This window comes from Zingiber officinale, chromosome 1B (genome assembly GCF_018446385.1).
Source record: "Zingiber officinale cultivar Zhangliang chromosome 1B, Zo_v1.1, whole genome shotgun sequence".
Taxonomy (NCBI): Eukaryota; Viridiplantae; Streptophyta; class Magnoliopsida; order Zingiberales; family Zingiberaceae; genus Zingiber; species Zingiber officinale.
In genome coordinates, this window is record NC_055986.1 from 130665564 (window position 1) to 130681362 (window position 15799).

Sequence of the window (15799 nt, forward strand, 5' to 3'; positions counted from 1 at the left end):
AAAATAAAAGATTCTTTTTTTTGTGATATAATATGAGATATGTTTTTCTCACCCCTCTGACACACCTCCGGCCCCACTTATTTTTTTTACTCTTATATCCCTTCCTATTCTCCTCCACGTTTAATTTTATTTTGTTTTGTTTAATTGATTTTTATTTTTTTAATCAGTTTTTTTTATCAGTTTTATTCTTTTCAATAATTTTTTTATTATATATTTATAATCTTTTATTAATTTTTTAGTTGTAAATTTTCGTATCTCTGATCCATTCCCTTTCCTGCCCCTCTATTATTTACCTTTATACTATTTTTCTTATTTCATTTTTTTTTTGTTTTTTATTTTTTTAGTAAGTATTTTCTTGACAAGAATATTATATTATTTTTTATATTTGTAATATGAGCTCGGATCTCCTGTTCCTAATTTTCTATTCTCATGTCTCACTCGTCATCTCTAGTTCACTATCGACAATCTTCGGTCGTCGTCTCGACCAGAACTATACCCAAGGAGAAAGGTGAACTCAGGGGGTCGCCATCGGCGTGATCGACATTGGAATTCGGTCGAATCTAAGAAGGGACTCAGATCAACGGTGAAGGAAAGTCTGCTTAGATCCGGTCAAATTTTGACGCCGATCATGTCGATAACAACCTCACTGCGCTCACCTTCCCTTTATGATATAGTTTTAATCGGGACGACAGTCAAATACCACCGACAGTGGGCTAGGGCGACGAATGGGACACGGGGATAGGTGATATTGGGACATATGATTCGATCTCTTGTAATTTTTTATTTTTTTTAATAGTAAATTTTTGTAAAAAATTTAAAAGTAAAATATGGATAAAAAATAAAAAATTTGATGAAAAAATAATAAATAAAATTTATTAAAAAAATAAAACTAAAGAAGTAAATAAATTTTTAAAAAATAAAACTAAAGAAGTAAATAAAATTGAATAAAATTAAAATAATTTGTAATTTTTGAAAAAAAAAGGGTAAAAAGATCATTTAACAAGAGAGAGGGGAGTGCGCTGTCAAAGGGAAAGGGAGTGAGAAAAACAATTATCTATAATATTGGTGGAGTGAAACTAAAATAGTATTTTTTATATCAAAATTATATCATTTTTTTTATGAAAATTACATTAAATATAAATATATAATGTTATGGGTTGAAAATGGTCTAAGACATTTATACATCTTAAATGTTTTTTTAATTATTTTTTTCAAAGACAATACGCTAAAGTATGATTAATTAATGGACGGCTGAATTGGCCTTCCCAGTCTCCATTCTTCCAAATTTCAAAATTCAAAAGTTGAAGTCCACGGACGGACTGTCACACTGTACGACTAATTAATTAAATAAATTGACCATAAAGTTTTTTTTCCGACAAAAGAAAAGTCGATTTCGAAATCTCCGGCGAAGAAAGTCAAAAAGAAATAAAAAAAACTTGTTTATGAATTAATTATTAATTTATAATAATAATAATATTCGCAAGCATATATCCTCTGGTCCACAACAACGTTTTATTTCCACCACTTTCTTCGAGTTGAATATAATTATTTTTTATTATAATAATGAACATAAAATTTATAGAAAAAATCTCTGTCTATATTTTAGGATAGAACGGTCGATAATAACATATGGGATGAGTAATACAATCGTAAATTTTAGATAAAAATGGGGTTTGTATTTATATTTAATATTTAAAATAATAATTATTTTAAAAATTAATCAGATTAACGTTGAGTCTAGATGAATAATCCGACCCTATAAAATTTTTTTACATGTCATCAAAATAAATCGGAAATAATTAAATCAAAAATACCTAAGAGACAATCGAACACCTGACCGCTATATCAGTGCTCCGGGGTCATCGAGGGACACGACTATTTAATTTATTAATCGTTTAATTTTCATTTCCTTTTCATCAAAATATTTGTTTTTCCAGATAAAATAAAAAAAAATCCCCTTTTTGTTTTCCCAACGGCCGGAAACAGAGCATGCACCATTTCAATCCTCGAACGGAGTAAAGACTAATCCGTGGGGCGTCGACTCGGCCTCCGGCCATTCGCTGAAAGTCGCCGGCGGTGGCGGAGGGCGATGGCGGCGGGCGGCCTCGGGTGCCGGCGGTTCGTCGGCGTCGAAGGAGGTGGGCGGCGGCTTGTAGTACATGCGAGCGGTCTGCGGGCAGTGGGAGTGGAACCGGGCCGCTATTCTCACCCCCATATCGAAGAATTCCGCGTACTTGGTCATGCTCCTTCCCTCGCCCTCTTCTCTGCAACGAACAACGGGTCGACCTCCTTCGTCCTCTGTTTCCTTCGATTGATCCTTGCCAACAACAAAGCGCAGCTCCGTGAAGGGGAAGGAAAGGGAGGTAAAGGGAGGAGTTGGGTGTCGTTGGGTCAGAAGAAGACCGGAGGGAATGAATTTGTGGAAAGAGATCGAAGGTGGTGGGTAAATATAGCAACACGCATGGGACGGTTTTAGTTTCAGTTTGATCCTTGACATTTTTCATTATAACGCCACCAACCACCCAAAAGTTAGTGGAGGGCCTACTACTGGTCTACTCCAACTAAAAATAGGACCGAAAGTAGCATGTATAAATCGTGTTAGAATTTAAAAAAAAAATATTTATTTTTAGAATTAGTCGGCCAAGTCTGAACAACTAGATTATCAATTAAAACTAAAATCTCATTGGATAAATATCTTGGATATAGACTTTGGAATAGGTATAAGATGTCCCCAATTTAACTAAAAGGCAAATTAAAAAAGAATAAACAAAGTCAATTTTTTCGGAAAAGTAGTTATCATTGTTGGGCGAAAATAACCTTTTATTTGAATTATCATTAGAAAAACTATATTAAAACAGCAGTTCGTATTTTTTTAAAAAAAAAACCTATTTTAATATTATTATAAACTAACTTTAACTAAAAGTGTTTCTGACACAGCTAAAATTAATGAAACTGAAAAGCTTAATTTAGTTTAAAATTGTTAGATGTTGATGAAAATAAAATATATAATTTAATTTTGTTTTGTGGAAATTAAATTTTATATTTTGGTTGGTGATGTACTAATCTTTAGTACTATAAATTTTTAGAATTTTTGGAAACCCTAGCCAAGAATTACTGAAATCGAGATGATAATCACATATTTCGAATTATCAATGTTATATTATAACATTTTAATACTATATGATAGTCATATATCTCAAATTATCTGTTAGATCGAGACGTGCTAGAGGGGGGGTGAATAGCTCTCGCGGCTAATTCGTTTTTCGAATCGCAAAACTATCGGAGTTAAAACCTCGTTCAGAAAATAATGCAGCGAAAATGAAATAGAGAAACACAGACACAAAGGATTTACTTCGTTCGGAGCATGTGACGACTCCTACTCGAAGGCCCGCGATTCTTGATCACTTTCGATGGGCAACAACTATAAGCACGATTATTACAAACTAAGTATTACAAGAAGTGTGATAAAAAAAAATCTATACCAACGACGAAAAGTGAAATCTTGGAGCTCTGGGTCATCGGGCACGAGTAGCATCACTTCGAAACGTCGTTTGGAGCAGCACGTAGCAAGGGAATCACTTGGAAATTGATTATCTCAAGGTGCTGCTCGAAACCCCCTTATAAAGGGTGTTCAAGGCGCCTTGAAGGCCTCCGAAGGCGCCTCCATACTGCCGAGTCTCCCGCGTGGATCAAGCTTGAACTGGTCGAAGTTCATCTGCTTAAGGCGCCTTATGCCCCATTCAAGGCGCCTTCCAAGGCGCCTTATTTCTGCTTCAAGGCGCCTCCCAAGGTGCTTCGCAGCCAGCTCCAGCTTTGCACCCGAGGCGCCTCCAAGCTCCATGGAGGTGCCTCGGATATTGTTCATCCGAGGGCAGACTTTATTATTTTGTACCTGCAAGACAGGTTAGTCTCAAACAATATCATGTAACACAAAGTTAGCACATAAAGTCATAAATAAGGTAACAAAATATTATTGATAGTCATCAGACTATCCGGGTCTGACTTCGGATTTTCGTCCGGAAACCCTAGGTCGACCCGACGCCTACTGTTCCCTCTACGGAGAACGCGTCCTCACCTACTCCACTCAGGAGATTTACCTGTTGCCAGTTCGATCCTCCAGATCGACTGGACTTTTGTTCAGCACTCACGCTTCCGGACTTTCTGCTGGACATCCGCTTCCCGGCTAGTCCAGTCTTTCACCTGGTTCGCGACACCAGGACTTTCCACCTAGGGTTACCACCCCGTAGGACTTTTGTCTAAAGTCATCGACCTGTCAAGACTTTCCGCATAGGGTTACCACCCCCTATGACCTAGGGTTACCACCCCCTAGGGTTTTCCCTTTGCCTAACCGCAGCTAGGACTTTTCTCTACCTAGGGTTACCACCCCCTAGGGTTTTCACCTGCCTAACCGCAATTAGGACTTTCTTGAAACACTCATTCAACATGTTAGATAACAACAAGACTTAACTTTGAACCCTTTGTCATTATCAAAACTTGGATTCGATCGTCGGATGCTTCCCACACCAACATTATCAACGTTATATTATAACGTTTTAATTCTTAACTTGATGATATGTAATGATAATCTTCTTTTGTTCTTCTCAATAAAATAGAAACTATAATTTTCTTCTTTCTTATACTCCTTTCTCTTTTCTTTCTTTTCCTCTCACGCATACTTCACACAAGATGTATAAATTTATATAATAAGATAAGAATATCATAATATGGATAGTCATTTTATTAGGGTTAATAATATTCACTTATATTAGTGGAGTCGTTTATGTTAGCGAAGTCATTAGATGAAGTTACTAATATTCACTTATGTTAATAGAGTTATGAAATGGAATTACTAATCTTCACTTATGTTAATGGAGTCATTAATAATAGTAGAGTCATAAAATAATCCTATTATTCCATTTGAATGTTTCATAATGGACGTACATTACTAACATCATATGAATGTCCATAGTGGACATAATTTACTAACTCAAATAATTTAATTAAAATTGATTAAATATTATAGGAATATATTTATTAAAAAATATATTACTATAATATTTTTTTTTTTTCAAAAATGAAGGACTGTTGTAATAATGATGAATATAATTCTCCCTGAATACAACCTCGGGTCATTTATTTTACGGGGAGATACTTTTAAAAAATTATTTAAAGAGGGCACACTCTTAAAATATCTAAATAAGTCCCTTGCATTTTTAAAATAAATAATTACCTTCCATTGTTTCTTCAAACAATTGGGAAAAAAAAAATCAAACAACAAGCAAACTACTAGTTATCAATCAATTTTTTATCGATTCACTTGCACACAGAGGTTGCCCTAAATATCGCATCACATTCCTTAGCTTCCACCAACATCTACGTTCCTTCCGCCAACATCTATCTTTCGAATCAAGAGCTTGAAAGGAGAAGTCCCCTCAGGAGGGTATGATAGATTGTCCAAATATTATTGTACTAATGATTGGTAGTCATCTATAATTTATTATCTCTTTCATATTGACCTAGGGATGAATTAAAAGGGACATTAGGGGCGAGTGAATCACTTTTTACCATAAGAGCATGAAAGGAGAGGGTGTCTTGTGTTTATGTCCCCTCGGATGGGTCTAGTGGCTAGCGCATGAGGTGTTGCCACCATGAGGTCTGGGGTTCGAATCTCGGCAAAGCCGAGGTAAATACCTTCCTTATGTGCTAGTTAATATTCCAAAAGCTAATAGTCACTCGTGATTTACCTCCTCCGTGTTGGCCCTGAGACGGATTGACAGGGGCGCTAGGGACGAACATATTCATTTTTTATCAACATGAAAGGAGAGAGTGCAACACACATAGTCCAAGTGGAGGCAATGATATATCACCAACAATATTAACTCATACTAAAAAATGCATCCAAAATTAGCATATTGTCATATGATTAGTTGATTATACGCACTCTCCACCTGATCCAACCTCGAGCACACTAACTCTAAAATTTAGTAGTAAAATATTAAATCTCTAGTACGCTAAATTAGAGGTTTAAATGATTCAAGCCGCTCGATTAAAACTTGATTCGAGCTCAAGCCAACTTATTTAATATTCGAGCCAATTTAATACTGACTCGATGACTCGTTGAATTTGTTCGAGCCAAGTTAATTAAATATTATAATATTTAAAATAATTACTACTTTAAAACTTAATAAGTTGAGGAGATGTTTGTGGCCAATAAATTACTTTGAATTTGTTGATGGTTAAAGGTTTGAATCCTAATCTATACACAGTTTTGTTTTATTTAAATTCAATTTTGAGTAGAGTTGAGCTCAAACCCATGATTAGATGGATGAGCCAAGCTTGAACTCAAATTTACAAACTTATTCGAGCTCGAGCCGAGTCTCTTTAATTTTTTCGGGCTCGAGCCAACTCAAGCCCGGGTCATTTGCACCCCTACGTTACTTAAATCCCTATTACACGTAACCAATAGATTTGTATATCAAAAATGGAACTTTACTAAATCTAATCTCTAGCACACTATCTATTTTGGTGATGATTTGCCAATTCTAAATTCCAAATTGAGTATGCATTTTTTTTTTGCCCCTAATATGTGACCCACATAACCAAGTGGGCTACGGCCCATGCGAGATGCAATCTTCGCGACTCACTTGATCCATCTACATTAATACATTATACAATGCATATTTTCAATCGAATAAAATTAATAGTAAATATATATATATATATATATATATATATATATATATATATATATATATATATATATATATATATATATATCCCAATGACTCGACCACCGATAATATTATGTTAGATCTAGTATTATAATATTTAGTCATTCTTTTTATTTGACGTTTCAAATCTTGAAAATTATAATAATGATACTTGATCCGTCAATTAATTAATGAAAAACGCGTCGGCGGGCCTGTTCATGTGGTTGTCTCCTTTCTATGATTAAATGAAAATCAAACACGATTTTCACTGATGTCCTTTCTTTCACATGCCTTAATTATTCTCCATTGCCCACGTTACCCAACTTCAATTTTAATTGATCTTGTTGAATGACAAAACTAATTCTGGAAGAACGTACGTTGAATCCAAGAGACAAATGCTTAGGTTTTTCATTGAATGCTTTGTCATGTTGATCACCCAACATTTTTGTTATAATTTTACCTCTTTGTCGACAAGTAGGTGCAATGCTGGTGCATATTATTAATTAGCAAGCATTGGGTGGCTCTGTTTCTATGCACCTCAATGTCTGCCTTGATTCATTATATTATAGTTGGTATTAGTCTCCTCCAAATCAGCAGGATGCGTGTACATCGTTCCATCCCAAACTAGCCAAGTCATCTTATTGGTGAGTCACACTATCCGAGTTGCCGAGCTAATCTGACCTAATACGAGTTGTCGAGCTAGATTGACTTGTCGAGTCGTTAGGCCGAGTCTTCCAATCTGATCAAGTACTTTTAGTCGGGTTCGGCCGACCACAAGTAGATGTGGATCATAATCTCCGCTTTTTCATGATTTTTTTCCTCACTTTTCCACGATCCACTTCTAAATATCAGATATGTGCGGCATAAAAAGAGGAATCTTTCTTTCTGTTTTTTTACTTTATATTTTCATATTATCATTCCGATATTATGGTGACTTAGGCTTAAGTAAGGTTTCATTGAAGTAACTCCCGGTGAATTCTCTAATACGTATTGTTTCTTACATAGTCAATCATATCATGATAATACAAAGGTAATAAGGTGTCATGTGGTTAAGAAAAAGTTAACAGTTTTGCTGAAGTAGTTGTCAAAGTCAATAGAAGATAGCTTCCGACCTCAGGTCGTTCTTGACTTTGGATCATCCTCGACTTCATACCGTTCCAAACTTTGGTTTGCCCCCGACTATGTGCCGCTCTTGACTCCGTGCAATCTCTATATCTGTACTGTTCCCAACTCTACAAATGAGGTGGGAAGTCGTGACTCACGGAAGATATGGACAATGCAGTCATTTTCTTCGAATAACCTGGGAAAATACAATTATTTATTTCAAGAAACGTGGATAATGTAAGCGAGAATCTCGGAACGCGTGGAGGGCGTGAAGATGTTGTAGGTCCCGGGTAGGCTAGCTAGAGGGGTTGAATAACCCTACAATCAAATTAGTACAATTTCTCTTACTTTCTAACTTTAGCAAGGAACACACATTAATTAAAAAAAAACATAAAATAGAGTAAGAGGTAGAAGAGTTTACTTAGTTTGCAACCGGAGAGGTTGCTAATCCAAGGTGATGTAAAGTTTACTAAAAGAACTCCTTCGTAAAGGCGAAGTAGCCACTTACAACAGTCAAACACAAAACAGTAAAAATAAGATTTGTAAACGAAAGTATAGAGTATGTTATACTAAATTTCAAGCACTAGGGCTCTATTTATAACCCACTAGTCGAAGTTAGCTGTTGACTGATGTGACACCTCCCGAGCGCCTGGACTCGATCTAGGCGCCTGAATGTGGTCGACTTGATACACTCTACAACGACTTCTTTCCAACGGATCTTCGCTTCCCAGGCGCCTAGACTCGGTTTCGGTACCTGGACTGGGTTCGGACGCCTGAAGTCGACTGACGTATACTCCAGTCAACTGGAGTCGTCTGGAGAAGCCTCTTACAAGCGTTCTAAGCACACACAGTCATAGAACACTTAAAGAAACTCGTATATTGGTTGTACAGACTACTAGAATCGGGGCTATATTTATAGCCTTGTTCGGGGTGTCTGGAAGGGGGTAAAATTTTATCCCCGTCATGACGCGTCGAGTTTGGATAAAAGTCCTGGTCCGGGTGCCCGGAAGGATTCCAGGCGCCCGGAGTCCAGCAGTCCTAACGCCCGGACTAGGTCCGGACGCCCGAACTAGGTTCAGACGCCCGAACTAGGTTCGGACGCCCGAACTAGGTCCGAACGCCTGAACCAAGAAAGTCAACATTTTGTTGACTTTCGATCCGGTCTTCCGCTTCGGTTTTGCTCGCCTTAGTCCAGGACTTCCGCTCCAACTCCACTCGCTTGGGTGATCTCGGCCATCCGGAATAGGGCTCACTCGAACCCAACATCCGGCCTTCGAACAATCTTCCGCTCTGATTTCTTGTTCCTCGGAAATGTCGCGCGCCTCCTTCTCATCTACCCGCATACTCTTTCGTAGTACCTCATCTCTCAGACGCACCAAGCTCATCGGCTCTCTTCCGTATCGTTCTTCTCGCAAGCTACGTCTTTTGCTCAACTACCTGTACTCTTAAGTTCCTGTACACTTAGACACAGGGGTTAAATACCAACAAGACCTAACCTGACTTGGTTGATCACATCAAAACTACCTTGGAGTACTAACAATCTTTCCCTTTTTGATGTGAGCAAACCCAAGTTAAGTTAGGGTAAACCTAAAAAATAACAATTATAATTTTTGAACAAAAAAAAAAATTGCAAGTAAATTTTTTTTTAAAAAATATGTACTAACTACCATCTCCCTAGACTTAATCTTCACTGCTCACGCTTTTGATCACATTAAAAAAAGAAGGTCTAAAAATGACTTTGGAAAGGTAAATATAGAGTCTAAGGAAAAAAAATGAAAGGTTAAGCTTCAAAAATTCTAGTTTCACTAGCAATTTTTTTTTAAAAAAAATCTTTAACTGTTTAAAAAGTTTTAACCGGGTAAAAATTTAAATTTTTGGAAAAAATTTCATATAATAAAAACTTACATTTTGATTACTAATTCATAGCAAATTTTCTAATAGAAATTTTGATAAGCAATTTAAAGCATTAGTTAAATATTTTACAATAAGTCAATTAAATATTCAATTCAGTAATTGGCTTTCAAGCTGTGGCGAGGTACTAGACCTTCTTGGTTATTGGAGCATCAACCACTTCTAGACAAAACCTCTTAAAAAAATTTAAATATTTAATTTTCTTTCTGAAAGCCCTAGATCTATAGGTCATGCATCAAAAGATAATTTTAGTTTAAGCATGATTTTGGAACTCAAAACAGATTCCTTCCTACCAGATTTATCAAAAACTTTCTAGGAACATACTTTTGTGATATTTTTCTAATTTGACCCTTATGATATTTAAGATACCAATCTAGATTTCTATAATTTTTCCAGGTATTTTGATTATCATATGCAAAATTTATTGATTTTTTAATTTGATCCTTCAATTTTTCATTTTTATCTTTTAATTTATCATACATCTCTAGAGGACATGTTTTTGCTAAGATTGTTCTTAATTCTAAAACTTCCTTTCTCAAATTAATATTTTTTGTTTTTAGTTTACATAGGGATCTGGTCATGGATTTGATACCTGAATATAACTGGTTAGGGGTAGTAAACATACCTTACTTACCATATCTATTCTGAAGTTTATTTCTTCCTCCTCGCTGCTATTTTCCTCTGAGGAGCCTCCCCCTTCATCTATGCTCTCCTCCTGGTGGCTTGCCATAAGTGCAAGTCCAGTGTACTCCTCCAGATCTGACTTTAATGATGACTCGTCTCACGTCACTTTCGGGGTTTTGTGCTTTGTTGTGGTTGGTCCCTTCTTATTTTCCTTTTTCAGCTTTGGGCAGTCATCCTTAATCTACATTACTTCATTACAGTTACAGCATCTTACCTTCCTTGCTCTTCTTTTCTTTGCTTGCACTTGATTAAACTTATTAGTTTTAAAAAATTTTCTTGAATTCCCTTACCATGTATGCTGTTTCATCATCGTTGAAGGAGTTGTCGATGTCTGATTCATCCTTCTTGGCTTTTAGAGCAATGTTATTTGATTTCTCTATTTCCAGAGAACCTATACAACGAGACTTGTGAAGTTTAAAAGTCGAAAATAATCTTTCAAGAGTACATACCTCAAGGTCCTTAGAGATGTAGAAGCATCTACTAAGGCTGATCATTCTTGAGTTCTCAGAAAAGAGTTAAGTGTGTACCTTAAGGATAGGGCTGTAAATAAACCAAGCGCTCGTGAACAAGCTTGGTGTTCAGCTTGGTAAGAGCTTGTTTATGTTCGTTCAATATATATAAGATTAATTTAACAAACAAACTTGAACAGCTCGTTAAGCTAAACAAACAAGTTTGAACACATATGTGTTCAGCTCATTAACGTTTGTGAACAATGTTCATGAACAACGTTCATGAACAATATTCACGAACCATATTTATTAATAAAATTCTTTTCAATATGCTAAATAAACAATAAAATAAAATAAAATAAATAAATAAATTTAAATTATCAGTCTTAATAACCAATCAAACAATCAAACAAGCTTGAATTGAGAGCTTGATAACATCTAAACGAACCAAGCTCAAATCAAGCTCAAGCCAAGCTTGAATTGAGAGCTTGATAACATCTAAACGAACCAAGCTCAAACCAAGTTCAAGCCAAGCTTGAATTGAGAGCTTGATAACATCTAAACGAACCAAGCTTAAGCCAAGCTTCAAACAAGCCCAAGCTCATAAAAAATAAATCAAGCCAAGCTTGAACACTCATTTCAAAAGCTTGGTTCATTTTAAGCTCAGCTTGGCTCGGCTCGGTTATCTTATCAAACAAGCTTGAACACCCCAAAACTCGGTTCAGCTTGGCTCGTTTACAGTCCTACTTAAGGAGTCACGATTTATTACCTTTTCTCCGAAGTTGTTGAGCTGGGTAATCAGGTCTTTGATTCTTGCATGGAGTTGGGCTACCTTCTCTCCCTTGTTCATCCAGAGGTTCGTCAGTTGGCTTCGAAGGATGTCCCGCTTAGCTAGTTTGGATTCTGAGGTACCTTTGTAAAGCTCCAAGAATTTCTCCCAGAGATCTTTGACAGAGTTGTACCTTCCGATCTAGTTGACCTCCTAGGGGCAGAAGAATGCTGAGTAGATGGAACTCTGTCTTTTCATTAGCCACAAAGTCAGCTTGCTCCTTCTTCATCCATGTGTATTCTTCTTTCTCAACTCCGTGTTGATCCATAGGTGCTACAAAACCATATTTTATACTTAAGAGAAACAGACTTTCGTTATCCAACACTTTCGAAGATAGTCGGATTGAGCTTGGTGTTGGTTGACTTTTCAGTAGTAGTCAGGCACAGTAGCATCGTAGCAGAGCAGGAGGATGAAGTCAGATCAATCGGAATCTCAAATGATCGCGTGTACAAGTTGTGTGTTGAAGGTTGGTTGAAGCTTTCTTTTATTAAGCATTGGAGGCGCCTTCCATGGTACTGGAAGCACCTTCAACCCTAAAGTATATCCCCGCAAATTCAGCTTCTTATCATCGACAAAGCCTTCTATCTTATCCGACCAAAGGCACCTTCAAGGCTCTCTAAGGCACCTTCCATCGCCTAGCTCAAGGCACCTTCAAATGCGTTGAAGGTGCCTTTGCACCCTCCTCTGCGGAGTCTTCCAGCAGGCCTCCAAGGTGCCTCCACTCGCAAGGAGGCGCCTTAAAAAGTTTTTAAAAAAACTTTAAGTATTAAAAAAGTTTTAACAAGGGTAAAAATTTAAATTTTAGGAAAAATTGCACATAATAAAAACTTACATTTTGATAACTAATTCATAAAATTTTCTAACAGAAATTTTGATAAGTAATTTAAAGCATTAGTTAAATGTTTCACAGTAAGTCAATTAAACATTCAATTCAGTAATTGATTTCCAGGTTGTGGCGAGGCACTAGGTCTTCTTGGTTATTGGAGCATCAACCACTTCTAGACAAAGTCTCTTAAAAAATTTAAATATTTTTTTTTTCTGAAAGCCATAGATCTACAGGTCATGTATTAAAAGATAATTTTAGTTTAAGCATGATTTTGAAATCCAAAACAGATTCCTTCCTACCGGATTTATCAAAAACTTTCTAGGAACATAATTCTATGCTATTTTTCTAATTTGACCCTTATGGTATTTAAGATACCAATTTAGGTTTTTATAATTTTTTCAAGTATTTTGATTATCATATGTAAAGTTTCTTGATTTTTTAATTTGGTTCTTTAATTTTTCATTTTCATCTTTTAATTTATTATACATCTCTAGAGGGAATGCTTTTGCTAGGATTGTTCTTAATTCCAAAACTTCCTTTCTCAAATTAATATTTTTTGTTTTTAGTTTACATAGGGATCTGGTCATGGATTTAATACCTGAATATAACTAGTTAGGGGTAGTAAACATACCTCACTTACCATATCTGTTCTGAAGTTTATTTCTTCCTCCTCGCTGCTATTTTCCTCTGAGGAGCCTCCCCCTTCATCTATGCTCTCCTCCTGGTAGCTTTCCATAAGTGCAAGTCCAGTGTACTCCTCCAGATCTGACTTTGATGATGACTTGTCTCACGTCACTTTCGGGGTTTTGTACTTTGTTGTGGTTGGTCCCTTCTTATTTTCCTTCTTTAACTTTGGACAGTCATCCTTAATGTACCATTCTTTATTGCAGTTATAGCATCTTACCTTCCTTGCTCTTCTTTTCTTTGTTTGCACTTGATTAAACTTATTAGTTTTAAAAATTTTCTTGAATTTCCTTACCATGTATGTTGTTTCATCGTCGTCGAAGGAGTTGTCGGCGTCTGATTCATCCTTCTTGGATTTTAGAGAAATGTTATTTGATTTCTCTATTTCCTGAGAATCTATACAGCAAGGCTCATGAAGTTCAAAAGTTGAAAATAAGTTTTCAAGAGTACATATCTCAAGGTCTTTAGAGATGTAGTAAGCTTCTATTAAAGCTGATCATTCTTGAGTTCTTAAAAAAGAGTTAAGTGTGTACCTTAAGGAGTCACGATTTGTTACATTTTCTCCGAGTTTGTTGAGTTGGGTGATCAGGTCTTTGATTCTTGCATGGAGTTGGGCTACCTTCTCTCCCTTGTTTATCCAAAGGTTCGTCAATTAGCTTCTGAGGATGTCCCGCTTAGATAGTTTGGATTCCGATGTACTTTTGTGAAGCTCCAGGAATTTTTCCCAGAGATATTTGGCAGAGTTGTAGCTTCGGATCCGGTTGACTTCTTGGGACGGAAGAACGCTGAGAAGATGGAACTTTGCCTTTCCATTAGCTACAAAGTCAGCTTGCTCCCCCGTCCATGTGAATTCTTCTTTCTCAGCTCTGTGCTGATCCATAGGTGCTACAAAACTGGTTTTTATACTTAAGAGAATTTTGATGTCAGTTTTGAAGAATACCTCCACTTGCTTCTTCCAAGTTGCGAAGTCTCTCTCAAATTTTGACGGGTAGATGCTGGATTCGACCATTTCTTTTACTTCTCATGGCGGTTAGTCCTTCTAAAGCAAACTTGGCTCTGATACCACTTGTTAGGATCGGTGCAACCGACAAGAGGGGGTTAATTGTCTGTACAATAATAACAAATAAACCTTTCTCGATCTTTTGAAATAATAAGATATTTGTATAAAAAAGAATTAATAATTGCAAAAAGAAAGTGGTTACTGATTTTTTACTTGGTTACAATCGGGAAGGTTGTTAATCCAAGACTTTGAAGCACTACTCAAATTATCCTTTCGTCGTAGGCGGAGAAGCCTCTTACAAGTGTTAGAAGCACACACAGTCGTAGAACACTTAAAGAAACTCGTATACTGGTTGTATAGACTACTAGGATCAGAGTTATATTTATAACCCTGTTCGGGGCGCCTGAAAAGGTTCTAAGCATCTGGAGGGGGATAAAATTTTATCCTTGTTACGACGGCTCACAACACGTTGATTTTGGATAAAAGTCTTGGTCTGAGGGCCCAGAAGGGTTCCAGGCACCAGGAGTCTAGTGAGTCCAGGTGCTCAGACCAAGAAAGTCAACATCTTGCTGACTTTCAGTCCAGGTCTTCTACTTCGATTCCGCTCTCCTTGGTCTGGCTCTTCCACTCTAGTTCCACTCGCTTGGGTGATCCCTGTCATCCGGAATAGGGCTCACTCAAACCCAACTTTCGGCCTTCGAGCAATCTTCCGCTTTGGCTTCTCGTTCCTCGTAAACACCATGCACCTCCTTCTCATCCACCCACATACTCTTTCGCAGCACCTCGTCCCTCAGATGCACTGAGTCCGTCGACTCTCTTCTGTGTCGTCCTTCTCGCTAGTTGCGTCTTTTGCTCGACTTCATGTGTTTATAAGTTTCTGCACACTTAGAAACAGAGATTAAATACCAAAAGGACTTAACCTGACTTGGTTGATCACATCAAAACTACCTTTGAGTACTAATAGGATGACACAAGAAGGGAGTCGACGGTCTCGATACATCCGGGAGATAAGGAGCAGTAGAAGAGTACACCGGTGAACGAGAAGGACGAGCGCAACACATCCGAGAGATGAGAAGCTGGGGAAGAAGTCTGCTTGAGGAGATTATTGGGGTTGCAAGGTTGCAAACATAATCCCACATTAAAAACACATGGGAGAAAGATCATGGATTTATAAGAGAAAGATATCTCCATTGGCATGAGGCCTTTTGGGTAGAGCCCGAGAACAAAATCATGAGGACTTAGTCCCAAAATAAACAATATCATGCAATTGTGGAGATATCTAAATTCCTTTTGATCCTAGAATTGGTATCAGAGCTCGGACTGCCAGAAGGTTTAATCACCGACTGTGCACAAGAGCTATGGTCTGATTGAGCCATGTGGGTACAATATTGACCTCGAATAAAGAAAGTGTGGGCTTTTGTGTTCGGATCAAGACGACGGACCAGACACCAGGCAGGAAGTCCTAGTTGCAGCTAGGCATGAAGTCCTAGTTGTGGCTAGGTAAGGAAGTCCTAGCAGGACGGGTGGACTGAGGGGGAGGAAGACCTGGTCGGTCAAGGACTGGACATTGGAAGCCTGTGGTCCTTTATTTGAGGGAGGGGG

General features: G+C 37.2%; 1 protein-coding gene across 1 annotated transcript; it reads right to left on the reverse strand.

Annotated features, from left to right (window-relative positions):
- Positions 1 to 1746: 1746 nt before the first annotated feature.
- LOC121998978 (zyxin-like) lies at positions 1747 to 2407 on the reverse strand. The gene has a single exon (XM_042553883.1). It carries the CDS (start codon positions 2240 to 2242, stop codon positions 2000 to 2002), a length of 243 nt encoding a protein of 80 aa, XP_042409817.1. The 5' UTR covers positions 2243 to 2407; the 3' UTR covers positions 1747 to 1999.
- Between the last annotated feature and the right edge of the window lie 13392 nt (positions 2408 to 15799).